The 27,899-nt window shown below is 41.5% G+C and overlaps 1 protein-coding gene across 1 annotated transcript in view; it reads right to left on the bottom strand.

The window, feature by feature from the left end:
* DNAH7 (dynein axonemal heavy chain 7) overlaps positions 1-27,899 on the bottom strand; it is a gene marked incomplete in the record, with an annotated part of 367,056 nt that overhangs the window by 89,455 nt on the left and 249,702 nt on the right. The window contains 2 exon segments of the mRNA XM_070070446.1: positions 582-736; positions 17,006-17,169. Coding sequence (XP_069926547.1) covers positions 582-736; positions 17,006-17,169 — 319 coding nt within the window.

Genomic DNA, 27,899 nt, shown 5'->3' with positions numbered 1-27,899 from the left:
CATGACTTAAAACAGTACTAATAATTCTAATTTACTAAAATCACAAGTATTCTGTTTTTGTTCTGACAAATGTGACATCTGCATAAGCACTTTATTGAACACTCCCTTTCATGCTTCTAATCACTCCACTGGAAAGGATAGACAATAGGCACATGTATAAAATCTGTACTCTCTCCTCTGCCACTTGTAGGACAAGTTGAGAGTAGAATAAATAGAAAATTGGACTAATGTGTTAAAATACTACTGGCATATTAAGTGGTGCTTTAAAATGTAAATTGTAGAATTGTAATGAGAACTAAAAAAAAAGGGAAACAACAAATAAACCTTAAAACAGCTAAATTAGAGGAAGCATAACAAATGAATCCTGGTGACAAAGAAAACCTCCTAAACTTCTACAAAGTTTATAATCTCTGAAGATCTTATTGGATTATCAATAAAGACTTGAACGAAGTCACCATTTATGATGAGTCTGACTCAGATACCTTTTTTTTTTTTAACAAAGAAACGATCTACATAGTTTTGAGATAATTGTGCCCACTCTAGTTTTTTCTGTAATATACAGCTGTTACCGAACTACATACCGGGAGTACCGAACTGAATGCAGTTTTCCAGAGTCCTAACATAGTCAGGATCACTTAATTTAATTAGATGAAGACTATTGGCTTTTTCCATGTTCTTGATCCACTTATTAGCCTGACCTTGAGGGTCTATCATCAGAGGCCACCTTCTTGCGTTCCTGAAAAAGATGGAAAATACAGTGCTGGTTAAGCCATGATTTGTTTCTAACACTATTTAAGTATGTCCACATCACTTTCTTTCTTTTTTTTTTCAAGATTTTATTTATTTATTTATTTGAAAGACAGAGTTACAGAGACAAAGAGACAGACAGATCTTCCATCCAGTGGGTCACTCCCCAAATGGATGCAATGACTGCTGCTGTGCCAGGCTGAAGCCAAGAGCCTGGAGTTTATCTGGATTTCCCATGTGGGTGCAGGGGCCCAAGGTCTTGGGCCATCTTCTGCTGCCTTCACTGGCACATTGGCAGGGAGCTGGATCAGAAGCCAGAAGTTGAACCTGCACCCATATGGGATGCCAGCATTTCAGGCGGCAGCTTAACCCATCACACCACACCGTTGGTCCCTCATATGATTTTCTTAAACTTTATCTTTTAGGGTTACATTTTAATTTTTAATCTACTATGAGAAATTATGTTCTTACAACAAATACATTTAGATTGAGTGAGACACTTAGAAAAGCAAGTACAAAAATCCATTTTTTTTATTTGATAGAGTTACAGACAATGAGAGAGAGAGACAGAGAGAAAAATACATTTTTACAAAGTAACACAGGTCCTTTTATTCCTTTTTGGAAAATTACAAAACCTAAATGCTAAATTACACCTTTGAAAATACTTGCTGCTTTTGCTAATTATGTCACAATAAGAAACATTAAGAGGAATGGGTTGGAAATCAGGAAAACTCCAGTTCTTCACTAGGCCTGGTCATTAGTTAAACATGTGACCTTGATCAAGACACTTCACCTCTTCAGCTTCTACCAGTTATCATTTATAAGGCAAGGAAAGAGAAAGGATTGGAACATCATCTTCTCTTTTAAATCTGGACCATTAAAGATACAGTTGTCTAAATAAAAGGCAAAAAGCACAATTTTGTGTAATCTAACCTTGCAAGTAGCTATAAACACTTGAGTGTAAACCGATCTATTGACCCAATATTGGTTGTAAGCACTTCTATGTATAAATTTTGTGTCATATATGTAGTTTGTTCCATATCTGCCTAACGACTGTGAACTTGTGAACAGAAATACATAATCTACTGCACTCCTGGGCCACAGCAGAGAGCTACACTGGAAGAGGGGCAACTGGGACAGAATCCGGCGCCCCGACTGGGACTAGAACAGCTGCAGGCAGAGGATTAGCCTAGTGAGCCACGGCACCGGCCAATTTACTCTCATTCTTAATGTTTTATTCTCACTCAGATCCCTCCTTTGGTGATAAAAACAAGAGCAATAACTCACAAAGAAACAGGTTTCCAGGCTGTTGTGGAGTCACAGAAGGCTTAACCAGTATTTTTGATCACCATATGATATCTACCCCTACCACTTTCCGCATTGTGTGAAATGTAATCAGAATTAAGATTCCTTTTCTTTTTCTTTTTCAAAGATGTATTTACTTTGAAGGCAGAGTGAGAGAGAGACTGGGTGGGAGAGGGAAATGGGGAGGGAGAGGGAGATCTTCCATTTGTTGGCTATCCTCCTTGGGGCTCCAAGAGCCAGGCCTGGACCAGGCTGAAGCCAGGAGCCAGGAACTCCATCAGGGTCTCTCATGTGGGTGACAAGGATCCAAGCCCTTGGCCTATCTTCTGCTGCCTTCTCTGACACATTAGCAGGAAGCTGGATCAGAAGCATCACAGCCAGGACACTGTGTCAGCACTCCAACATAGGATGTTGGCATTGAAAGCTGCAGCTTAACATGCTGTGTTGTAACACCAGCCCCACTTTACATTTTCTTTTTCTTTTTTTTGTTGATCACTATTTTTTGAGATAACATATCTTATATATTACATTCAAAGGCTTAACGGCTCTACCAAATAAAGAGTTCAACAAATAAGCAAATATAAACTAAAAAGACAGTAGTCCAGCATGAAAATAGGCAAGGGATATAAAAAAATAATAAAATGAAAAGATGTTCAACTTCACTTATATAAATTTTAATATAGTCACAAAATCATTAATACTATAGTAGTATATAATATATATAATAGGTTGTATATAATATATAATCATTGTTGGACAAAGATTTAAGACAAAGTTTGATAATACACTGTCTTTTCAGCAAGATTGATATGTATGGGCCCTTCCCTTCCCTTCCCTTCCCTCCCCTCCCCTTCCCTTCCCTCCCCTCCCCTTCCCTCCCCTCCCCTCCCCTTCCCCTCCCTTCCCCTCCCTTCCCTTCCCCTTCCCTTTCCCTTCCCTTCCCTTCCCCTTCCCCTTCTTTTCAGCAAGATTGATATGTATGGGCCCTTCCCTTCCCTCCCCTCCCCTCCCCTTCCCCTCCCTTCCCCTTCCCCTTCCCTTCCCCTTTCCCTTCCCCTTCCCCTTCCCTTCCCTTCCTCTCCCTTCCCTTCCCTTTCTCTCCCTTTCCTTCCTTTCTTTCCTTTTCTTTCTGTTTTTTTTTTTCTTTAGTTCCCACATATAAGGGAGAACATACAGTATTTGTCTTCTTTTCTTTCTGTGTCCGGCTTATTTCACTCAACATTATGTTCACCAGTTCCAATCATTTTGCTGCAAATGACAGGACTTCATTCTTTTTTATAGCTAAGATTCCTTTTGTGTGTGTATATATATATATATATATATATATCCCATTTTCTTTTTTCTTAGAAGTTTTGATGAGCACAAACCACAGTCCTGGCCAGTTTTTAAATGAACTGTCATGATTTTCAAAAATGAGAAGAGCAGTCATGAATAACACCAGAAGGGAAACAGGAGAAAATATGAGGCAACTGAGGCAAAAAAAAAAAAAAAAAAAAAAGGTGGGGATGGAAAGGATAATATATCCCATTTACTGTTACCATAGCATGAATTCAGAATGTAATTGGATCATTTGGTCCCCAAATTTAAGTAATCATATCTTTTAGCACATAAGTTAGAGCCTGACACAGAACATGTAGCTTACATGGCAAAGAAATTAGTCTTCTCTTCCAGTATCAGCCTTATATGAACAAACAGCATGAGTTCAATAATAGGAATTTACTTTCTCACAGTTCTGGAGCCTGAACGTCCAAGCTTGCCAGGTCAGCAGGTTTAGTTTCTACAGAGGCCTCGCTCCTTGTCTTGCAGACAGGCAACCTCTCCATGTGTCCTCAATACCCTTTTCTCTGTCTGAGAGCCCCTTGTGTCTCTCTCACATCCTGTAAGAACACTACTGCCAGATGAGGCTGCACCTGTATGGCCTCATTTAGCCTTAATGACCTTTCAAAGGCCCTCTTCAAACACAGTCAAATTGGGGGTTAACATACAAATGGAGGGTAGAATCCAGTCTACTCTGTTAATTATATTTAGGAGGAAAACAGACCAAAACATTGGTATAAGGTATTAGATATAATCAACTAATGAAAAAAGAATTGTATGCTGTGGGGAGCAATTCGGACTAGACTGAGTTACTGGAATTAAGACTTATTCTATGCATCTGCTCTCCCACAATATGGCGCTGGGAGAGGAGAAAACAGCTTCTACGCAGCTGCCTCTTGCCAACCTGAGTGATGACCTCCAGGAGCTGAACCTGCTCCTGATTGGAGGAGAGCAGCGTACTCGGCGTGTGGGCAGCCGAGTTGGGATTGGCAGAGGAGGACTATAAAGGAGGAGAGAGACGGCATGCACCGGGAACATCTAAGGGGAACATCTAGCTGAAGGAACACCTGTGCAGCCCCCGAGAAAGCCGGCCGGCGGTGTGCCGCTCCCCTGCGGAAGTGGGGAATGTGGCCAGGGGGAACTGCCCTTCCACGGAGGTGGAAGGGATAGTAGCCAACCCGGGAAGAACCAGCAGCAAACCCGGGGAGGGCCGAGCAGACGAAAGAACAGCGCAGGGTTTAGTGTCGCTCCTCCACGAAGAGGGGGAGCGACATAATGGTGCCGTGACTCGGATATGAAGCCTAGGCAGGGCTTAGTGTCGTTCCTCCACGAAGAGGGGGAGCGACATAATGGTGCCGTGACTCGGATAGGAAACCTAGCTCGGATAGGAAACCTAGGTCGGATAGGAAACCTAGGAGGGAAGAAACAGGAAGAAGTGGAAAATACCGGAGAGAGAGACTAGCAAACAGCCTAGGGAAAAGCCGGACAAAAGAGGTGCCGGAGGAAGCTGTTGAAAGCCTAGGCATAGACTCGGATACGGACTACGGGGGGAAGCTGGGAGAAATCTCTAAGGTCGAAAGCGAAAGTGAAAGCTAGCACAAACAGGCTCCGATGCGGACTGTGGGGAGAGGCCAGGAGAAATGAGGGAGGAATATTGTTGGAAGAAAACTTAGGGAAACATACCGGGTAGAGAAAAATGTTAGGGAAATTGAAGCCGCGGGGGGCAGGCCAAGGCGGACACGAAAGCCACTTTGGGGTTCTCAAGTTAGCCCGGGAATAGGGGGCGAAAAGTTGAAACCAGAAGCTGAAACGTAAGCCAGATTGGGATCCGTCTGATTAGCCCGGGGAGCAAAGGACGGGAAGCCAAACCGTGGGGCGGAGACGTAAGCTGGGTTGAATTCGCCAGGCTAGCCCGGGGAACTTAGATTGAATGCTAGTGGCGGACACGTAAGCTACGCTGTGTGACTCGCGGAGGCTGCCGCGCGCAGACAGAGCGTGCGGGGCTCAAGTACATAGGGAACGCGGGGCTAGCGCGGAGACCGCGGAGTGTGCGCGCAAAGCCGAGCCGCGCAGATGAGAGAGGCGCGGGCTGAAGCGGCTCAGATCGGCGAGGCGCCGAGAAGCAGCCTCGGGGCGGAGCCCGCCGGCGGGGCGAGGCGCCGGGAAGCTGCAGGGATAAGAGAAACAGAAGTTTAGAAGTAAGATGAGAGAAATAGGAATGCTGGAAGATAGAAGTAAAATGGGAGAAATAGGAATGCCCGGAGATAGAGAAATAGAGAAATAGAAAGGCCTCCCCTCAACATGGCAATGAGAAAGCTTGGATTCGGTCTGCCTGATTAAGTGAGGCGATGAGCACCTGCGGCGGCTAGCAGCTTATGCGCCACAGGTCACCGAAGACAGGCACGAATTAACATCAGTAAGGCCTCCCCACAATACAACAATTAGGAGGCCTGGATTCGGTCTGCCTGATTAAGGCGGTAAGCACCAGCAAGCAGCTCGACCAGAGTATGAGCTGCAGGTCACCGAAGATAGGCACGAACCAACACTAATAAGTCTCCCCCAAAATACGGCAATGAGAAGGCTTGGATTCGGTCTGCCTGATTAAGGCGGTAAGCGCCAGCAGGCGGCTCGACCAGAGTATGAGCCGCAGGTCACCGAACACAGGCACGCATCAGCGCCTAAAAACCTCCTCACAACATGGCGAAGAGAGGACCCGGATTCGGTTTGCCTGATTGATAGGACTTGTAAGAACCTGTGGCAACTCTAGCAAGTAGAGCAGAGTGTGTGCCGCGGGACACCGAAGACAGGCGCGTATCAACGCCAAAAAATAAAAAGAAAGGGGGATCTGTGGGGAGCAATTCGGACTAGACTGAGTTACTGGAATTAAGACTTATTCTATGCATCTGCTCTCCCACAATATGGCGCTGGGAGAGGAGAAAACAGCTTCTACGCAGCTGCCTCTTGCCAACCTGAGTGATGACCTCCAGGAGCTGAACCTGCTCCTGATTGGAGGAGAGCAGCGTACTCGGCGTGTGGGCAGCTGAGTTGGGATTGGCAGAGGAGGACTATAAAGGAGGAGAGAGACGGCATGCACCGGGAACATCTAAGGGGAACATCTAGCTGAAGGAACACCTGTGCAGCCCCCGAGAAAGCCGGCCGGCGGTGTGCCGCTCCCCTGCGGAAGTGGGGAATGTGGCCAGGGGGAACTGCCCTTCCACGGAGGTGGAAGGGATAGTAGCCAACCCGGGAAGAACCAGCAGCAAACCCGGGGAGGGCCGAGCAGACGAAAGAACAGCGCAGGGTTTAGTGTCGCTCCTCCATGAAGAGGGGGAGCGACAGTATGCCTACAAAAGTAGAGGGTGAGAAGGTAAGTTAGAAAGGAATAAAAATTTATAAATATGTACAACTTCTCATTCTGTCACATAATAAATACTTTTAATTTTGGAGAATTATGTGGGAGTGCTAAATAACATTTATGCTTCCCTAAAGAAATCAAATGACTCATTCTTCTGTTGCTTCCACATTTTTTAGTCACAATACTTGTGTTCATGCTGTTTCTTTGACCAAAATGTACTTCTTCATCTTTTCATCTTGAAGTCCTACTCGTGTTTCAAGGTCAGCTCAAAGCTGTATAGTCCACAAAGCCTCCACTGATCTCTTTGTCTCTGAACTTCTTTAGCAATTTGTCCCTATTAAATTTATGGAACTTTCATATAATGATAATATCCTATTATGGTAATTCTATAATTCCTTAACTGCACCACCCAGCTAAATTCTATATTCCCTTTTGGAAAAGGTACATGCTCATTTGTCTTTCTTCTTTTTTCCTTGATTGAATGAGTACATTGATAATTTCACAAAAACCAAAAACTTTGCAAAAACCAAACAATAAATCACTTTAAAATTCAAATTCTCTAAAAGATTATCCTTGCATAAAAATACTATTTCACAGAGGAGAGGATTTCTGAGGCTGACCAAGATGAGCTAAGCCTATTAAAGCCTATCTCTTCCATTGATTAACCTAAAAATTTCAGACAAAGTATAAAAAGCAATAATAAATAATAGTAAATAATAATGATTGTGGAGTAAAACTTTGAGGAATGACCAATAAGCAGGTGATGAGATTCATGTTGTCATTTTTGATCTTTTGGCTTACTGGGGGAACTGTGCAGCACACACAGGTTGTAAAAACTCAAACTGGAGAACTGATCAACATGATCATATGTGAGCCAGGCAGTGTTTGGACAACTCATAGTTTGTGTTTTTCCATGTCTCTCTTTTTTCTCTCACTCCATACCCCAAAGTTGAATCTAGTCACAGGACTGTATTACCAAAATAGAAGTGGTAGTGGAGCAGTTACATAAATCACTGACCAAAACTCCATTGTCTTGAGCAGAACAAAGCAAGAAAGGAAGACTCTGTTGTACACAGAAGGTGAGGGGTATTTCTCTCTCCCTTGCCAGTTTGCCCTAAGTAACAGCATGGAATTGTCCTACCGGGAAGATAAAACTGAGAGAACATCATTTGCCCAAAAAAGTATAGGGAAAGGGGCCTAAAAGGAAATTGTGGAGAAAATCCTGGAAAGACAAGACTTGAAGGCAGGAGTCACTAGTTTGGTGAATAAACAGACACCAACCTTGGCTCTCTATCTAAGTTGTGTACACACATGGAATACATCTGAAGAAACATACCACAGGCTTTGAACTATGAACTCAAGTCCCAGACTAACCCTAGAGCAATGTGTACTGATTAGAAAATTCAAACAGTATAGCAAAGGCTTTCAAATCTGGACTGACATGGATCGGAACACCACTCAAAGAAGGAAATTCAGAAATTGGGGTCTAAACTTAATTGGGTCTATCTTCTGTAAAAACAAAAATCAATCTTAGCTAGAGGACTTTAACAGGACAAAGTCTGTTATTCAAAATTTTCAGGGATTGGTATTGTGGCATAGTAGGTTAAGATGTCACCTGTGACATAGACATCCCATATGAGTGCCAGTTCAGGTCCTAGCTGCTCCACTTCTGATCCAACTCTATGCTAATAAACCTGGGAAAGCAAAGGGAGATGGCCAAAGTGCTTGGGCCCTGTCACCCACATAGGAAACTCAGATGGAGTTCTTGGCTCCTGGCTTCAACCTGGCCTAGCCCTGGCAGCTGTGGCCATTTGGAGAATGAACCAGCAGATGAATGATCTTTATTTATGTCTCTCCCTCTCTCTCTGTATTTCTGCTTTCAAATAAATACATAAATAACCTTTAAAAAGCCACAAAATTTTCAGTATATGATCCAATTTGAAATATTAAGAACAAAAATGTGAATCATTCTCAAAGAAAAAGGAAGATGTTGAAATTTCCAGAAAAAAATCTTTGAAATAGATACAACCATCCTCCATGAGATAAAGGTAAATTTTGGTAACAAATGGAAATAGGAATATTCTCAGTAGAGAAACAGAAAAGGTAAATAATTAAATGGAAATTTTAGCATTGAAAAAACTGTAATATATATAAAAATTCCACTGTATGGGCTCAGTAGCAGAGGAAAGAATCCATAAACAGATGAAAATAAATTGTCCAATTGGAACAATGATGGAGAATAAACATTGGAGGGAAAATGAATAGAGTCTCAGGACCTATGTGACAATATGAAAATGTTTAATTTTCATGTCACTGAGGTTCCAGTAGGAGAGAGAAAGCAATTGATACAGAAAACATATTTTAAAAAAGATGGTTAATTAGGAATTCACTGGGACACAGATATTTAGTTTCATGAAGTTCAGAAAACCTCAAAAAGTAGAAACAAAAAAATCCACACACAGACACATCATAACCAAACTTCTGAAACTAAATTTAAAAAATTAAATATAAAAGTTCTTATCTTTCATATTTTAAAATTTTATTTAAGTTATACAAGTTTCATGTATTTCATATACACAGATTTAGAAACATAGTGACATGCCTCCCACCCATGCTCCAACACTTCCTCCTCCTCCCTCTCATATTCCCACTCTTAATCTTTGCAAATATCTATTTTTAGTTTACTTAATGATCTCATAGTAAACCCTATACTAAGTAAAAGAGTTCAACAGATAGTATGAAGAGAAAAAAAAGAACACTGTTCCTCACAAGAAGAGACAAGGGGTGGTAAACAATCATCAAATCTCAAAGTGTCTAGTGTCTACTTCACTCCAATACATTACTGTTCAGGTACTCTATTAGTTACCTCAGATCAGGAAAAACATATGATATCTGTCTTTTTGGGACTGTTGATTTCTCTAAGTATGATTGTTTCCAGTGGCATTCATCTTGTTGCAAAAGACAGGATTTCGCTTCTTTTTTTTTACACCTGAGTGGTACTCCATACGGTATATATATCATAGTTTCTTTATCAAGTCTATAGTTGATGGACATTTCAGTTGATTTCGTATCTTAGCTATTGTGAATTGTGCTGCAATGAACATGGGAGAAGAGATAATTCTTTAATATATTGATTTCTTTTGATTTGTGTAAATTCCCAGGAGTGGGATGGCTGTATCATATGGTAGGTCTATATTCAGATTTCTGAGGTATCCGCATACTGTCTTCCACAGTGGTTGTACCAGTTTACATTCCCTCCAACAGTGGACGGGGGTCCACATTCTCACCAGCATTTGTCATTTGTTGATTTCTGTATGACACCCCTTCTATCTGAAGTAAGGTGAAACCTCATTGTTGTTTTGACTTGCATTTCCCTAACAGCTAGTGATCCTGAGCATTTTCTCAAGTGTCTGTTGGCCATTTGGATTTCCTCTCTTGAAAAATGCCTTTAAGTCCTTTGCTCATTTCTTAACTGGATTGTTTTGTTGTTTTTGAATTTCTTGAGCTATTTATAGATTCTGGGTATTAACCTTTTATCAGTTGTGTTATTTTGCAAATATTTTCTCCCATTCTGTCAGTTGCCTCTTCATTTGGCTGAGTGACTCTTTTGCAGTGCATAAGCTTCTCAGTTTGATGTAAACCCATTTGGTTTACATGGTGGCTTTGATTGCCTGTGCTTCTGGGGTCTTTTCCAAGAAATCTTTGCCTATGGAAATGTCTTGCAGAGTTTTCCCAGTGTTCTCTAGTAATTTCATGGTATCAGGTCATAGATTTAGGTCTTTGATCCATTTTGAGTGGATTTTTGTATCAGGGGTAAGGTTTGGATCTAGTTTCATACTTTTGCATGTGGAAATCCAGTTTCCCCAGCACTATTTGTTAAAGAGACTGTCCTTACCCCAGGGATTGATTTTAGCTTCTTTGTCAAAGTTAAGTTGGTTGTATATATGTGGCTTTATTTCTGGAGTTCCTATTTTGTCCCATTGGTCTACAAGTCTGTTTTTGTGCCAGTCCCAGGCGGTTTGATTATACCTGCTCTGTAGTAATCTTGAAATCAGGTATCATGAAACCTCTGGCTTTGTTTTTGTTGTATAAAATTGCTTTGGCTATTCGGGGCCTCTTGTGTTTCCATATGAATTTTAGCATCATTTTTTCTAGATCTGAGAAGAATGTCACTGGTATTTTGATTGGGATCACATTGAATCTATAACTGCTTTTGGTAGTATGGACATTTTGATGATGTTGATTCTTCCAGTCCATGAACATGGAAGATTTTTCCATTTTTTAATGTCTTTTTCAATTTCTTTCTTTAGTGTTTTATAATTTGCATAGTAGAGATCTTTGACATCCTTGGTTAAATTTATTCAAAGGTATTTAATACTTTTTGGAGCTATTGTGAATGGGACTGATCTTAAAAGTTCTTTCTTAGCCATGTTACTATTTGTATATACAAAGACTATGGATTTTTCCATGTTAATTTTATATCCTGACACTTTATCGAACTCTTTTATGAGTTCCAATAGTCTCTTAGTGGAGTCTTTTGGATCCCCTATATATAGAATCAGGTCATCTGCAATTAGGGATAGTTTGACTTCCTTCTTCCAAATTTGTATCCCTTTGATTTCTTTTCCTTGCCTAATAGCATTGGCTAAAACTTCCAGGACCCTAGTAAATAGCAACAGTGAGAGTGACCACCCTTGTTTGGTTCCAGATCTTAGGGGAAACCTTTCAGCCTTTCCCCATTCAATAGGATGCTGGCTGTGGCATTGTCATAAATTACCTTGATTGTGTTGAGGGATGTTCCTTCTATACCCAATTTGCTTAGCATTTTCATCATGAAAGGATGTTATACTTTATCAAATGCTTTCTCTGCATCTATTGAGATAACCATATGGTTTTTGTTTTTCATTTTGTTAATGTGATGTATTACATTTATTGATTTGCAAATGTTGAACCATCCCTGCATATCAAGGACAAATCCCACTTTGGGTGAATGATCTTTCTGAAGTGTTGTTGGATTTGATTAGCTAATATTTTGTTTAGGATTTTTGTATTTATGTTCATCAGGGAAATCAGCCTATAGTTCTCCTTCTCTGTTGTATATTTTTCTGGCTTAGGAATAACATTCAGGCTTCATAGAAAGAATTTTGGAGGATTCCCTCCCTTTCAATTGTTTTGAATATCTTTAGAAAAATTGGAATTATTTCTTCTTTAAATGTCTGGTAGATTTCAACTGTGAAGCTGTCCTGGGCTTTTTTGTTGTTGTTGGGAGGGTCTCTCTTTATAATTAAATTTATGTGTTGATTATGGTGCTGTTTAGGTTTTCCATATCTTCATGACTCAATTATGGTAGATTGTATGTGTCTAGGAAACTATCAATGTCTTCTTGGTTTCTCAATTTGTTGGCATACAGCTCTTTGTAGTAATTCCTGCTGATTCCTTTTTTTATTTCTGTGGTATCTGTTGCTATATTTCCTTTTTCATCTCTGATTTTATTGACTTGGCTCTCCACCCACCTCTTTTTTTTAGTGGTTGGGCCAATGGTGTACCAGTTTTGTCTATTTTTTTCAACAAACCAGCTCTTCATTTCATTGATCTTTTTTATTGCTTTTTGGTTTCAATTTTGTTTATTTCTTCTCTAATTTTAATTATTTCTTTTCTCCTACTAATTTTGGATTTGGTTGTTGTTGTTTTTCTTGGTCCTTGAAATGCTCATAGCTTATTTATTTGGCGGCTTTCCAAGTTCTTGATGTAGGCACCAATTGCTATAAACTTCCCTCTTGACACTGCCTTTTTGTATCTCATAAGTTTTGATATGTTGTATTTTCTCCATTCATTTCCAGAAATTTTTTGATTTCTTCTATGAACCACTGTTCATTCAGGAGCATGTTGTTCAGACTGCACAAAGACCCAGCCAAACCCTGCACCTCCAATGCAGCCACAGTGTTTCACAGTCCCAGCACACAAGGATCCCACAGTCTCAGGGTGCCATGGATCCAGTGCACCCTGCCAGTCTGTCCCATCCTCAGAGAGGTGGAGACGTTCCCAGAGCCAGCTGCCTGTGGGTACTCCAAGAAAACAGCCACAGTCCCAGAGCCTATGATGCACTGGGATTCTCGGGGCACCTCACAGTCCTATATGGGTGCCTAGTCCCCTGTCAATCATCCCAGCTGGATTCAAGCACCTCCTCTTGGCTGGTTGCTGGGTGCGTGGACACAAGCTGGTGTAGCTGTTATCTATGTCCAAAATGGTACCTGCCCTCTCTCAGACAGTTGTAGGGTGCTGTTGTCAGGGGGTGGGGCACAGAGAGAGAGAGAAGTGTGCCATTTTTTTTTCTTCTAGGTTGGCAGTTATACTGTTCCTCATAGGACTCCAGGTAGACTCATGCTAGACTCTACCTGCAGCTATATCACCAGCAACTTAAGCTGCTGCAGTCTGGTGTTACCTCACTCTCCAAAGCTGGCACTGGTGCTCTTGGCTGCTGGGGTCCTGTGTTGTATAGATGCTGCACATCCATATCCTCCACGTAGAGTCACAGCATCCCTCTTCCTTCTGTGTAGTTTCCACTGCAGCTTTCTTTCCAACTCCTCCCTGAGACTACAATTTTTTTAAGCTATCTCCCCATAGCTTAGAGCAGCAAGCTCCCTCCCTAATTCCACCATCTTAGAATTTGGGGATTTCTGGCACCTCTACTTCTAATTCAGTTCCTGCTAATGCGATCCTGGGAGGCAGCAGACAATGGCTCAAGTTCTTGGGCCCAGGCCACCCACATGGGAGACCCAGATGTTTCTCTCTTCTCTCTCTGTTGTTCTGCTTTTCATGTAGATGAAAGAAATAAACATTTTTTTTTTAAAATATGAAAGGGACAGAATACAGAATTCAAAAACAGTCCCACATGTATATGGACAACTGATATTCAGAATGATGCAGAGGCAATTTTATTGAAAAAGGATAATATCTTCAACAAATTACACTGGAAAATTGGACATAGACATATTCATTCTCTCACTCTCTCCTTTTCTTCTGCCCTCCTTCTTCCTCTCCCCTCTCTCTCTCTCTCTTTCTCTGTACAGAAACAAAACAGATGTTGTTCTATATCCACTTAACAATGTATCAAGTTAATTTTCCCCATGCAATACTCTCAATATAGCAGTCTTTTTGATTCAAAGATATTAAAATGTTTGTGACTTCAGTTTATAAAATTTATTTATTTTTAAATGAAGGCTTTCATAGAATAATGTCTTAGGTGAATAAAATTTCAAAGGAGCTAATACTTCAGGAAAGTTGGAAAAGGTAATACTAGCTTTTGGAAAAATATTTATGAACAATTATGTGGCAAGCTATGTATAACAAACACTAGTTTAAATAACTTCATTCCCAAGAAATGTAAATCCTGAATTCAAAATGAACAAGCACTCTATGCACTTCCTTCTTCTATACCATTATTTTACATTATTTTTGACAAGAAATTGTTTCTCACTACACAGTTTTCTCTCTTCCTTCATCAAACATTCTTGAATCCACAGGCACATTAAAACCAGTAGTTCTCAAATCAAAATTGAACTTTTATAGCACTCAATTTCCAAGTTTTTACAGTGTTTTTCTTTTGTTACTATTTAGAGATGACTGTTATTTGGTGCTCTTTGGGTTTTTTGGAAAAAAAAACACACACACACTTCTAACTGATAATTCATGTTCACAGAAGTCTTCACAGAAAGACACAGAATTTGAATATATAATAGTGATGCATTTCAGAGTTTTGCTATTTTCCTACTTATAAACTCTAGTTATACACATATATAAAAACTAAGGAAGCGCTGGCGCCGTGGCTCACTAGGCTAATCCTCCGCCTAGCGGCGCCGGCACACCGGGTTCTAGTCCAGGTCGGGGCTCCGGATTCTGTCCCGGTTGCCCCTCTTCCAGGCCAGCCCTCTGCTGTGGCCCGGGAGTGCAGTGGAGGATGGCCCAGGTGCTTGGGCCCTGCACCCCATGGGAGACCAGGAAAAGCACCTGGCTCCTGGCTCCTGCCATCGGATCAGCGCGGTGCGCTGGCCGCAGCGTGCCGGCCGCGGCGGCCATTGGAGGGTGAACCAACGGCAAAAAGGAAGACCTTTCTCTCTGTCTCTCTCTCTCTCACTGTCCACTCTGCCTGTCAAAAAAAATAAAAATAAAAATAAAAAAAAAAAACTAAGGAAGCATGATATTGAAACTAACCTAAAATGTGTCTCTCCTATAAAATGAGAACTTCCTTTTAAAAAACAATCAGTTATATTTGATATACATGTGATCTTCTTACTAGGCAGTTGAACAATCCCCATCCTTTAAGTTGTAAAATGGTAACATACAACCCAGTTGCATTTAATGTTATTACTAACTTGAAAAATTCTTATTAGCCAAGAACATAGGTGTCAATAAACTCCAGAAGTGAATTGTACTCTTACTTGTTCAAATTTTATCAGTGCTTACAGATTTCCTAAATAATCAATCCTTCACTTAGCTAAGACAAGAACTTAGAACAGGATTAGGTCCTCGGTAAGTGTTCATTAGTAGGTGTCATCAAACAAGGATCTTTGCGAAATGGAAGAAGGCATCATGAAAGTACACATGAAATGTACCTGATACTTCAAAGTGATTACCTTAAATTTATTTACTGAAAGCTCTAAGATTGACAAGATACATTGGTGAAAGAAACCAGGAATGAACAATGTTAATACTTTTTTCTTAGTTGTGACCATAATTTTTTGCTAATATTCCATCATTTTTACAAAGGAACAGCAAAGATTTAGGGGTTATATAATTTTCTTTAATTTTGACAGAGTTAGACAATGAGAGAAAGAGACAGAGAGAAAAGTCTTCCTTCTGTTGGTTCATCCCCCAAATGGCTGCTACGGCCAGAGCTACGCTGATCTTAAGCCAGGAGGCAGGTGCTTCCTCCTGGTGTCCCATGTGGGTGTAGGTGCCCAAGCACTTGGGCCATCCTCCACTGCCTTCCCAGGCCACAGCAGAGCTGGACTGGAAGAGGAGCAACTGGGACTAGAACCCGGCGCCAATATGGGGTGCTGGCACCACAGGCAGAGGATTAGCCAAGTGAGCCACGGTGCCAGTCCCTGGGTTATATAATTTTCTACCTTCATCACCTCCAAGATGTGCATGTGACATTGTGAATAATAATCACTAAAAGCTTTGGAATCTCCTTTTAAAGATTTATTTTATTTTATTTTATTTGAAAGGCACAGTTACAGAGAAAGAGAAGGAGAAGGGGGGGAGGGAAGGAGGAAAGGAGGGAAAGAGAGAGAGAGAGAGAAATGTCTACCATCTACTAGTTCACTCCCCAAATGGCCACGATGGTAGGGACTGGGCCTGGTGGAAACAAGCAGCTTGGGCCATCTTCCACTGCTTTCCCAGGTACGTTACCAGGGAAATGGATAGGAAGTGCAGCAGCTGGGATTTGAACTGGTGCCCATATGGGATGCCAGCTCTGCAGACAGCAGCTTTACCTGCTATGCTACAATGCTGGCCCCAGGTTTAGAATCTTAAAAATAAAAATGTTCATTTGAGTTCTATTTTTGTTGAAATTGACTAGACTCAAAAGAAAAGTCATATTTATTTCCTAGAGAACTACATGCAGTCTGGCTTTGGTGGATATAACGGTTACAGACACCCTGCTAAGTGGAACAAAAGTAGATAAACTGTAAATCAAAACAAGTCCTAACTGCTACTCTCAGGATAACCAGCTACATTTATAAGTGTTTGATAAGTGTCAAAGCTCTTCTGAGAGGAATACAACAGCAACAACAAAAACACGAGCAGAAAAGGCTAAAGTTGATTAATCTAGCGGGACAAAAGTGCGACTTCTAGAATCTCAGAAATTTCCCAGATATGCCACTGTAAGGTATATTTTACTATTTAAAATCAACACAAATTGTCTTCATGATACATGGTAAGTAATTCAACAGTGAGCTAGTTTCCATCCTGTGTTTAATAGGCACCAAAAAATCTGTTATTTCAGCAGCAAGCTAACCCACACACTTGCCACTTAATCTACATTCTCCAGTGTAGAGTTATTCAAATTGTTGATTATCATCTCTAAAACTAAACAATTCCAATGTTAACAGGAAAAGGAAAAGATTATTCATTTAATTTAGTGAATTATTAAGTAAATTTTTCCAATCCTGTAAAAGTTTACTATCTTAAATTGTTCAAAAGTGAGCCAATTAATAGATCTGATAAATAACATTAAAATAACTCAATAAAGATCATTTGTGAGAAGAATATTTTCCTTACATTATGATGATCCCATTATCAATGGAAAATGAGTCAGAAGGTAATCCAGCAATATTCCAAGCTCGAATTGTCACAGCTTCTCCTAGGGTACTCATAAGAGAATAATCATCTGAGCAGGGGATATCTCTTTCTTTGCACAAATCTGTCCACTCCTTGGTTTGATTCTTTAAAACACAAAGACATAGAAAAGAGGCTTGAGATTACCAAATAAATACTATGTAAACTCCTTGATTATACTTTACATTGATTCCAACATGTTGAAACTCTATCTCAAAAAAGGTTTGTGTTCATCAAATTTTTCAAATAAAATTATAATTTTGAGGCTCAGCTATGAAAATTATATCAATGCTAACATAAAGTATGAGGTGATCACTTAATATGTCAGAATTTTATATGTGGAAAAATAATAAGCAATTATTATTTTATGGCTTCATTGTACAAAGTAGTCAGACTACCACATTATCTACATTCTTCTTTAAATTACAAATATCCAGCAAAACATAATACAATGTTATGGTATCAAAGTGAATACATTTTGAAACAGTAGGGGACAGAGAAAACATTTATTTCCTGCTCCCATATTCCCTGGGGGAGGCACCATGTTAGGGCTATTAGATGCCAACCAGGATTAGGGTACATACTGGAGTGTTGGCTATCGCTCCTGGAGCACAACCTGTTAGGGTACTTATGAATCAGGAAGGTACCACAACAGCCAAGGTTCACCCTCAGAAAGTCAGAAGTCAATATTCAAGTTGAGATTACAGATCAAAAGCTTCAGAAATAATGAAAGACATGACTGAAGAGAGAAAAGATTACAATAACAGCCAAGGGAAAGAAGCAAAAGGAGAAGGTAGATAAACGTTACATTGATTCCTGCCTTTGGGTTGATGACTACACTGTGTATGAATGTAGGTGGGACTGGCTAAGAGAGCATGATGGACACAACCACCTCTCTCAAGTTCTTGCTGAATTGACTAGATCAACATTCCTTTAGTTTTGCACATGAAAGGGCCTGATAATTTTGGAAAGACTTCATTTTCATGACCTTGATAAGCCGATTAATATGTTGAATGCCCCACAGTCGGTTCTGTATGACATTCCCTCATGATTCAATTTATGTGCCTTTTACAGGAATATCATAGAAATGGAATTGAGCTCTCCTCATTGCATCCCATTAGATGGTACACAATTTCAAAATGGTTCATTTACTGATAACACTAGTTTTTTTTTTTTTTTCATTTCTTATTCTCTTTTTTTATTTTTTAATTTTTATTTAGTAAATATAAATTTCCAAAGTACAGTTTATGGATTACAATGGCTTCCCCCCCATAACTTCCCTCCCACCCTCAACCCTCCCATCTCCCGCTCCCTCTCCCATTCCATTCACATCAAGATTCATTTTCAATTATCTTTATATACAGAAGATCAATTTAGTATATATTAAGTAAAGATTTCATCAGTTTGCACCCACACAGAACATAAAGTGTAAAATACTGTTTCAGTACTAGTTATAGCATTACTTCACATTGAACAACACATTAAGGACAGAGATCCCACATGAGGAGTAAGTACACAGTGACTCCTGTTGTTGACTTAACAATTTGACACTCTCGTTTATGGCATCAGTAATCTCCCTAGGCTCTAGTCATGAGTTTCCAAGGCTATGGAAGCCTTTTGAGTTTGCCGACTTCGATCTTATTCAGACAAGATCATAGTCAAAGTGGAAGTTCTCTCCTCCTTTCAGAGAAAAGTACCTCCTTCTTTGATGGCCCCATTCTTTCTACTGGGATCTCACTTACAGAGATCTTTAATTTAGTTTTTTTTTTTTTTTTTGTCAGAGTGTCTTGTCTTTCCATGCCTAAAATACTCTCATGGGCTCTTCAGCCAGATCTGAATGCCTTAAGGGCTGATTCTGAGGCCAGAGTGCTGTTTAGGACATCTGCCATTCTATGAGCCTGCTGTGTATCCCACTTCCCATGTTGGATCGTTCTCTCCTTTTTTTATTCTGTCAGTTAGTATTAGCAGACACTAGTCTTGTTTGTGATTACACTAATTTTTATCACTTGAGTAAAGTGTTTCCTGCCAGGCTTCTGTCTCATAATATGATCTTATGTGTGATTTTAGTTATTTGCATGGATGAAAGGCAGAACTCTGTTACTTGTGGCTTCATATGAAAGAAGGCTGCCACCTAGGGCTACATGGGGTGTTGAGCCAGAGACAGACTAACAGCAAAGTTCAGCTATAAGAAGTCACGTAAGGCCGGCACCGTGGCTCACTTGGCTAATACTCTGCCTGTGGCACCAGCACCCCAGGTTCTAGTCTCGGTTGGGGTGCCGGATTCTGTCCCAGTTGCTCCTCTTCCAGTCTAGCTGTCTGCTGTGGCCCAGGAAGGCAGTGGAGGATGGCCCAAGTGCTTGGGCCCTACACCCGCCTGGGAGACCAGGAGGAAGTACCTGGCTCCTGGCTTTTGATTGGCGTAGCGCGCCAGCCATAGTGGCCATTTGGCAGGTGAACCAACAGAAGGAAGACCTTTCTCTCTCTCTCTCTCACTGTCTAACTCTGCCGGTCAAAAAAAAAAAAAAAAAAAAAGAGGCCACTTAATTATGGTAGGCAGATTAGGTTTAGCTATGTGTGATGGGCTTTCTGGGGATTGGGTATTTTTAATGATCTTGTGGGTATAAAAGCAATAACTGCTGTGGAATGCTATTTACAGTTGACAGGTCTAGTATGTTGGATTAGCAATTTAAATGCCACTCCAATTCTCCCAGGATAACCATACTCATGGTATTTCAACTGAAATACTCAAGCCAATTCTCAAAACAAAATGTTTTATATCTATATGGTTGGAGTCCCAGAGAAAAACTGAAACTAACATTGGGGACTTCAAACAAGCTTCTCAAAACACAAACCAAGGGCTTTGGCTGATAATCAGGTGGTAAGATAGACAATAGAAATACTAAGAGTATAATTATCCTGGGAGTATTGGAGTGTTCTATTTTTTATTTATGAAAAGCACTGGAGATACTTCAAAGAAGCATGATTGACAACTACTGAGATGCAAGCTTGTGGGGGAGGGGGGAATCTAACTGTCTGTTCAGAACCTTTGGTATGCAGAGATTCAGGATGCTTTGATGTAAGACAAGGACCAAATGTTGAAAGACCTCCATCTGAGTTTGGATTCTCCAGAAGCAGACTGTGAGATGAAGATTTATGTGAGGTGATTTATCAAGGAAGAAATATCAAGGAAAGCAGGATAAGGCAGGAGTGGAATCAACATAGGGTGAGGAATAAGCCTCAGTTCTGCAGGGGATCGCTCCAGTGTAATCCTACAAGGAATCCTGGGAATTTCACTTATTCCTCAAGTTGTCCCAATGGGAGTGAAGGGAAGCAGACTATCATTCTTCTGCCTCTGTCAATCATTCATTAAATGATGCCTAGAAGGAAGTGAATTCCCAGGTACTTTCACCTCTCCAAACATTGGGTAAAGTGGGTTCTGAGAACTCCATGGAGCACAGGTGCTGGGTATTAGATGTGAAGGCACACAGAAGGCAAGGGGGGTCTGGGCAGAGTACTTAAGTTGCCACTACAACCTCAGAATTGAATGAGAAGCTTTTGATGGAGTACAAATTGCCAGCAGTCTTGGCCTGAGAAAAAAAGATAAAAGAGTAAAGATCATGCAGTAGGACTCAGTGAATGAAATCACAAGAAGAAACCATGACTTCAGAGAATCATTAAGCAAAATAAAATCCTAGGTTGATCCAATGAAGCAAGGAAAGCATAATTAAAGATTTCACAAAGATGAGACTAGGCAGGATGAACATATCAATGTTTAAGATAGAGATCAAAAGTTCACAGAAGTTCGGGGTTTTGGTTCTATCTGGTGTCTAGCTCAAGGGTAACTCTGCTACTGTCATAAATTTCTAGTTTCTGTTCTGGAGCTCATGCTTCCTTTGCGTGGTAGTATGACTGAGAGTCCACGATTCTGACATAGGCAGTATGATGGAAGAGTAAACAAGATGAAGTTCCCTGGACTGAGTCTGTTAGAGAGGGTTGGCTTACAAGGAATGGTAGATAATGCTAAACTGGGGGCCAGTATAGACACCCAGTGGTATGCTTTGAACCATCAGAGAAGGGTAAGAATACCTCTGTAGGAGGTAACGAAGAGTGCTAAATTAGGTTTCAGGAAACCATGGGTATCATTCCTACTCTATTATTAACCGGCTTTGCAGTTTGAACAATTCCCTTAAACTGTCAAGTAAACTCATCACTAAATGAATAGTGCTATATCAAATGTTAACTATTTGGGGGTTTGTATCTCTCGGAGCCTCCCTCCATGCCACTCTGGTTAGAGGTCTCCGACTCTTATAAAGCATGCTTTTAAATCACTCTGCTTGTCCACTTTGAAATTATTCTTTCATGTGAGACAAAGAAACAAGGTAATAATATTTTCTCCATTGCTGTTTCACCTGTAGCATTTTGGTGCCATTGCATGGATCCCACTCGAGTTCAACTCCAGCCAACATCAGATCATCCCGCTGGACTCATGAGCATGAGGACAGCTTTCACTTTTTTTTCAGGGAATTTCACTCTATCCATAGCAATTCTCATTTTCTCAAAAACACCAGTTCCCTGTCAGCCAGTTAAAAGCGATTAGTGTGGCTGCCAGTCTTAAGACTCAGGGGCAAGGCTTGCTGATTGAGGCCAGAGCAATCCCCTGGAGCTGAGCCCCTATTCTAACCTCTCTCTTCTCTGGTATGGATCAGTCCTTCCTGAAAGAACTGGGAAAGGGGCTTGAGATGAATGAAGGACTTTAGCCGGGGCACTCCCTGGTGTGTTCTGAAAATCTCTTGGCTGGAATCCAGTCCCTGACAATCCTATGTGGGCACTGGGCTGTGGTACACTTCCCCTCCCTTTTGTGTGGACTGTCCCTTTGTGTGGGACTGGAAGAAGACCTTGAAACAAGGTCTTGATGGATCCTGGCTGGGGCAACACTCCAGTGCTTCCAAAAAGTCTCATGCCCGGGCAGCAGACCCCGATAGCTGGACCCTGATAGCTTGTGCCAGGAAACACAGTTTCCTTCAGGGAGAAAGCCCCCTGCTGTTTTGAAGTTCTCACAAGCTATAAAGTCAGAAGCTCCACTCTTCTTACTTCTTGTCTCAGCTCTGGGAATGTTGGTTTGGTACAATTCAGCTTCCTTTCACAGGGATTAGCCCACTATGTGGGACTGGAAGATGGGCCAGGGCCACTGTGGCATTTTTCAAGGATTCCCTGACCAGTCAACAGACCCCAATAGCATGTTACAGTGTCAGCCAAAAACTGCATTTTGTTCTTCCTTCCTCGGAGATTAATTTGTCGGAGAGACTGGCGCAGCTTGGAGCGAGGCTATGGGCTCCAGGCTCCATGCCTGAATGAACTTTTCCATTACCCCACGTTCCAAAAAGATCATGTCTCTCTCTGTCCTTCAAATGCTTTCCATAACTTACCAGGTCTCCTCAATTCCTATAAACTCGAATTGTCATTAGCAGGTATTTCCTAGAAATTTCACTCCAGGTTAAAGTTTAATTATCCCTTTTGCAGACAGGCAGTTTTTGGATCTAGACTCCCATTAAGTCCCCATGTGGCCTGAACTTGTGTGTAAAGTCTCAGCATATCTGTGGTATCCCCTATTTTTTCTTTCTCGAGTCTCCTCTTTTGGGCCACTTCTGTTTGGTCCTTTCTATGTAGTATATACCTCAGAGAAGGTTTACTAGGAGAATTTTATTTCCTCACTATGCTTTTTTTGTGATTTTACCTGCCTAGTCACCAACCTACGTGGTAACCAGGACTGGCACTCTCTCACCAAACTCTAGCTCAAAACAGCATTGTTTGCTAATGCTCTCACCATGAAGGCTCATTGTCAAAATAAGGCCCATTAGAAAAACTCAAGTTTAAGAGACATAGAACAACTATTATGTATAAGAACCAAGCATTAGTATATATTTGACCAGGCAGAGGCCCATTTCAGCACACCACCATTAAAGTAATTGATCACTCCCTACATGTGCTAGTCTGACAAATATATACCCTAGGCCACAGGAGTAGAAGGTTGAGCAAGCGTGGGTAATATGTGCTAATCACAACCTCACCTTCCTCCCTTCCCTGTGGGCTTCATTGCACATCTGGATGCCACAGGCAGTGAGAGAGTTTTGAGAGATGTCTCAAACCCAGGAGAGATAAGACCTGAAGTGTGCTTCCATTTTTATCCTCTCATTCCAGCCAGGGGGCAAACCATCTACTTTGAGATTTGACTCCTGTGCTTAAAGAAAAATGCTTCATCTTTTTCTGTACCACCATCTGGTCTGCTTACAAGCTAGAGGATAGAGAAGTTAGCCTAAGTGAGTTGTGAAAAGTGCCAACCCTTCTACTCTGACTCCTCATCTCAGAACTCTGCCTCCTAAATTGCCTCTTGGCTCTGTTTCCCTGCATATGCTCCCGTATGCATTAACTTCTTTTCCGGAGTGTCACAGGGTCCTTGGGTCTATTTAGTGAGCCATCAGGGTTCCCCTGTTATCACATTTTATTATTGTTGAGGCCTTTACTCCCCAGTGGAGGAGAGTTGTTATGAGGTGACCATTGCCCCCATTGTTGTACTTTTGCCCAGGGGTTTCTAGGCAAGAATCTAGGCCCAACAAATTCAGATGCTATTGAATACATATGGATTAATCCAGATGATGACGTCTTGGACTTGAGATACCTCCTTGTCGCTCCCCCTCTTCGTGGAGGAACGACACAGGACCCTGCGCTGTTCTTTCGTCTGCTCGGCCCTCCCCGGGTTTGCTGCTGGTTCTTCCCGGGTTGGCTACCATCCCTTCCACCTCCGTGGAAGGGTGGTTCCCCCTGGCCACTTTCCCCACTTCCGCGGGGGAGCGGCACACCGCCGGCCGGCTCTCTCAGGGGCTGCACAGGTGTTCCTTCAGATAGATGTTCCCCTTAGATGTTCCTGGTGCATGTTGTCTCTCTCCTCCTTTATAGTCCTCCTCCGCCAATCCCAACTCTGCTACCCACCAGGAGCAGGTCCTACAGTTTATTGGTTGAACTGGAGGCAGCTGTGTAGAAGCTGTTTCTCCCTTCTCAGCGCCATATTGTGGGAGAGCAGATGCATAGAATAAGTCTTAATTCCAGTAACTTAGTCTAGTCCGAGTTGCTCCCCACACTCCTGACCTGACTCCTCATCCCTGAGCCTGGTTTGACTGACAGCCCAAAAATTAGACACTTCCAGTATTGGTTTTTGGTCTAGGGCATAAGGTTATTGTATTTTTACAGGGCTTCCAGTTTTCTCTCTACTCTGCATCTTTGTAAGCTCTTATAGAAGCCTCCTTGTAGGCCATGGCCCTTTATTCTGCCTCCTATCAGATTCTCCTTAGGAATCTCTGGAGAGGTGCCCATCTGCTCTGATGGATGCCCTCTCCCATTAAACCTAACACAATGGTGAACAATCTTCAGTGCACTTCTTGTCCCTGCTCTTCAGCTCCTAGCCCGCAATCACCCTTGGCACCCACATGGAAGCTGCCTGAACCTTTTGTTTCAGAGGCAGTCCCAAGTAGCTGACTACTGACTAGGCATTGCTGGCCTAAGGTATTTGGGGGGAAGCGGGGGGGAGGCAGAGTAGTAAAAGGAAAACTAGACTCAAATTCAATTAGAATCTAAAGAAGCCGGTGCCGCGGCTCACTAGGCTAATCCTCCGCCTTGCGGCGCCAGCACACCGGGTTCTAGTCCCGGTCGGGGCGCTGGATTCTGTCCCAGTTGCCCCTCTTCCAGGCCAGCTCTCTGCTGTGGCCAGGGAAGGCAGTGGAGGATGGCCCAAGTACTTGGGTCCTGCACCCCATGGGAGACCAGGAGAAGCACCTGGCTCCTGCCATCGGATCAGCGCGGTGTGCCGGCCGCAGCGCGCCGGCCACGGCGGCCATTGGAGGGTGAACCAACGGCAAAGGAAGACCTTTCTCTCTCTCTCTCTCTCTCTCACTGTCCACTCTGCCTGTCAAAAAAAAAAAAAAAAAAAGAATCTAAAGAGATGTCTTTGGTAAATAGCAATCTCATACATGAGAATTTGGTTCAACTGTAACTGTACATTGGGTTTAAAGGAATTTCTCTCATGAATCTAGGAAGATCAATGCCTTTAAAAACATTGCTTTGTAACTTGCTGAACTTGTTTGCAACAGGTTTCTGATGAAATAGCAATGGGTAATCAATGCTTATTATAGCCCCCTAAGGTGGATTTTGCAATCTCTGGTTTAATGTCACTGATTTATAGCTAGAGTTTTTTAAAAAGGAGTGCAATTCCATATAAATGTAATTTTGACCTTAATTCAGACAGAGGTATGATATAATATCAGCATCCTCAGTCATCCTGGTGTAACTGCTAAATGCAAATTGGGTAAAGGCAAATGAGATAAATGTGTCTAAATGTAAACTTTGGTACTCTTAGCATCTTATATTCTATGGAAAAACTATTTGTGTTTGCTAAAGTATGTTTTCATAAATTGTCCATAGGAAAATAGTTCAACACCACTTGACAGTAGAATTAGAATCTGATACTCTGTTAAAGTCATAAGTTTTGTCTTATTTTGTTTTTTCAAAAATCTGTTTAAAAACTGCAGCATCTCCTTTTAATCGTTTTTGATTGGTGACTCTCAGTTTTCTAGCCAGCTCCAGTAAGCTATTTTCTCTTCCCTAGTTCTGTTAAAATTGTTCCAAGTTATGGAATGATTGCATGTGCTAACTCTTATACTTAAGGTTTTATTTCTGATCCCTGAGATGACCAAAGAGACACAGATTTTATAATCTGTTGAAGTAATCTATTGTGCTCCTTAATGTATCTGTTAAGTTGTGATTGTTAAAAAAAAAACAGCAGAAGTAGCAATGTAAAGATAGGTGGCAGACCAATTAATGGCTGCTTTACATAATGATCTGCCATCAAGGAGACCCAATAGGACAGTCCACTGCAAATGGCAATAGTTTTCAATGTGGAAAGCCAGGGCTTCAGAGGGACACAGAAGTCAGTTTTTGGAGATCCCCGGTAGCTCTGCCAGTCATGAGTTGGGTCTCTGGAAATGGAATTGCTCTGTGGGTTGAAGGGCTTCCAGGTCAGAGCCACAGTCCTTGTTGGCTCTAAGCTGAAAAGCTCTTCACTCGACCCAGCTTCCAAAGTAACCACCACTGTTGAGAGGATGGCCACGTAGGGTCAGTAATATTGCAGGCAGAACTATAAATTTCCTTTTAGAGATGCCACATAACTTCTATTCAGGCCAGCTCTCCTTCCAGGACAGCTAGGTAATGGAAGTCAACAGGTGTCTTCCCTAAGGAAGTTCACACCTCCCTTATGTTGTCTCTTCCAGCACCCCATGTGAAGAGATAGGTCTGGACCTCATATACCGCTGGCCAGGTCTTAGCCCACATGATTATTATCAGGTCCCTCCTGTCAGTTTCTGTTTACCTCTCAATGGGAAAACTTCATGGTTTAGACAGCTCCTTTCTTAGGTCCTCTACTAATGACTCTGTCCTTTGTTTTAGACCCTGAGAGTTTAATCTGCTTATTAGATTCATTTTCTCCAGACTTAAACCAGTGAAATTCTAGATGGCCATGCACATGAAACCTTGATGGAAACAATTTCTGCAAGCTGGCACAGTGTCCCCCTGGAGAAGCCACCTTCTGCTGAGAAGACACCTTCTGCTGGAACCCTGTCTTGACTGCTGTTCCCAATGATGCCCCTTTTCAGCATGAAGCAGCCAGAGAGGTCATCACCCAGTTTCACTAACAGAAGTTAGGGTCTATTCTTCTGGGGTAGGAAATGTGAGGAGTCAGATGGATTAACAGGCAGTCAGGGTGGTCCCAATGGAAATTTTGGGTCCAGAGTGCTTGCTTTCCTCCAAGGGTTATCTATAGCAAGATGAAAACTGCCTGCCCACTCCTTGAAAGCTTCCAATCTTATCAGGAGAATAGCAAGGGAGTGGAGAGTCCTTCTGAGTGCCCAGCTTATTGCAAAGTAAATTAGGTATCCTACCCCCCTTTTTTTCTTTTTTTTTTTTTTTTTTTTTTTATGATCAAGCCAGACAGGGTAAAAGATTGCAAATCAGTTCTTTTGATGGATTTTGTCCCTGCCTTGGAACTGAATGTCAAGCTGGTTGTCAAGTTTTTTCTCCAAAATTGCACTTAAAAGCTCCTCCACTTCCAACAGCCCCTTTGGGTTTTGCCTCTCTTGGAGATCCCCTCCATTCTGCTTTGGCTGGAGGTCTCTGACTCTTAACAAATCTTGCTTTTAAATCTCAAAAAATGTTAACCATTTGTGCTGCAAGATATTAATGCCATAACCCTGGATAAATCATTCAAAGATAGAAATAAATAGGCCAATCTAAGAACATAAATGCCATGCACCAGTACAAAGGCTAACAGAACTCAAAATACTAACCACAGAGAACCACTTTAAATCAGTTTTGTTAAAAAAAAAATAAATCATAATAGTAGAATGAACCTTGCTTAGGAGAAAGTTATGTAACTAAGTGAGGCTCTATTGAGGCTAAGTGCAAGTAAATGCTTCATAAAACCAAAAAGCCTACATAACGGTTAGCTATGATGTAATTTATTTGCTTAACACCAGTAAGTTATTGCCAAATATTTTATATTTCTCTCTTCTCTTTATTTTTATTTTTTCCCTTTCAATCTCTCTGAATCTTTTTTCTTTTTTTTTCTTCTTTTTTTTTTTAACTTTTATTCAATGAATATAAATTTCCAAAGTACAGCTTATGGAGTACAATGGCTTCCCCCCCCCCCCATAACGTCCCTCCCACCCACAACCCTCCCCTTTCCCACTCCCTCTCCCCTTCCAGTCACATCAAGATTCATTTTCGTTTCTCTTTA

Source organism: Oryctolagus cuniculus, chromosome 3, assembly GCF_964237555.1.
Source record: "Oryctolagus cuniculus chromosome 3, mOryCun1.1, whole genome shotgun sequence".
NCBI lineage: Eukaryota > Metazoa > Chordata > Mammalia > Lagomorpha > Leporidae > Oryctolagus > Oryctolagus cuniculus.
This window is presented reverse-complemented; position numbering and strand designations above follow the sequence as displayed.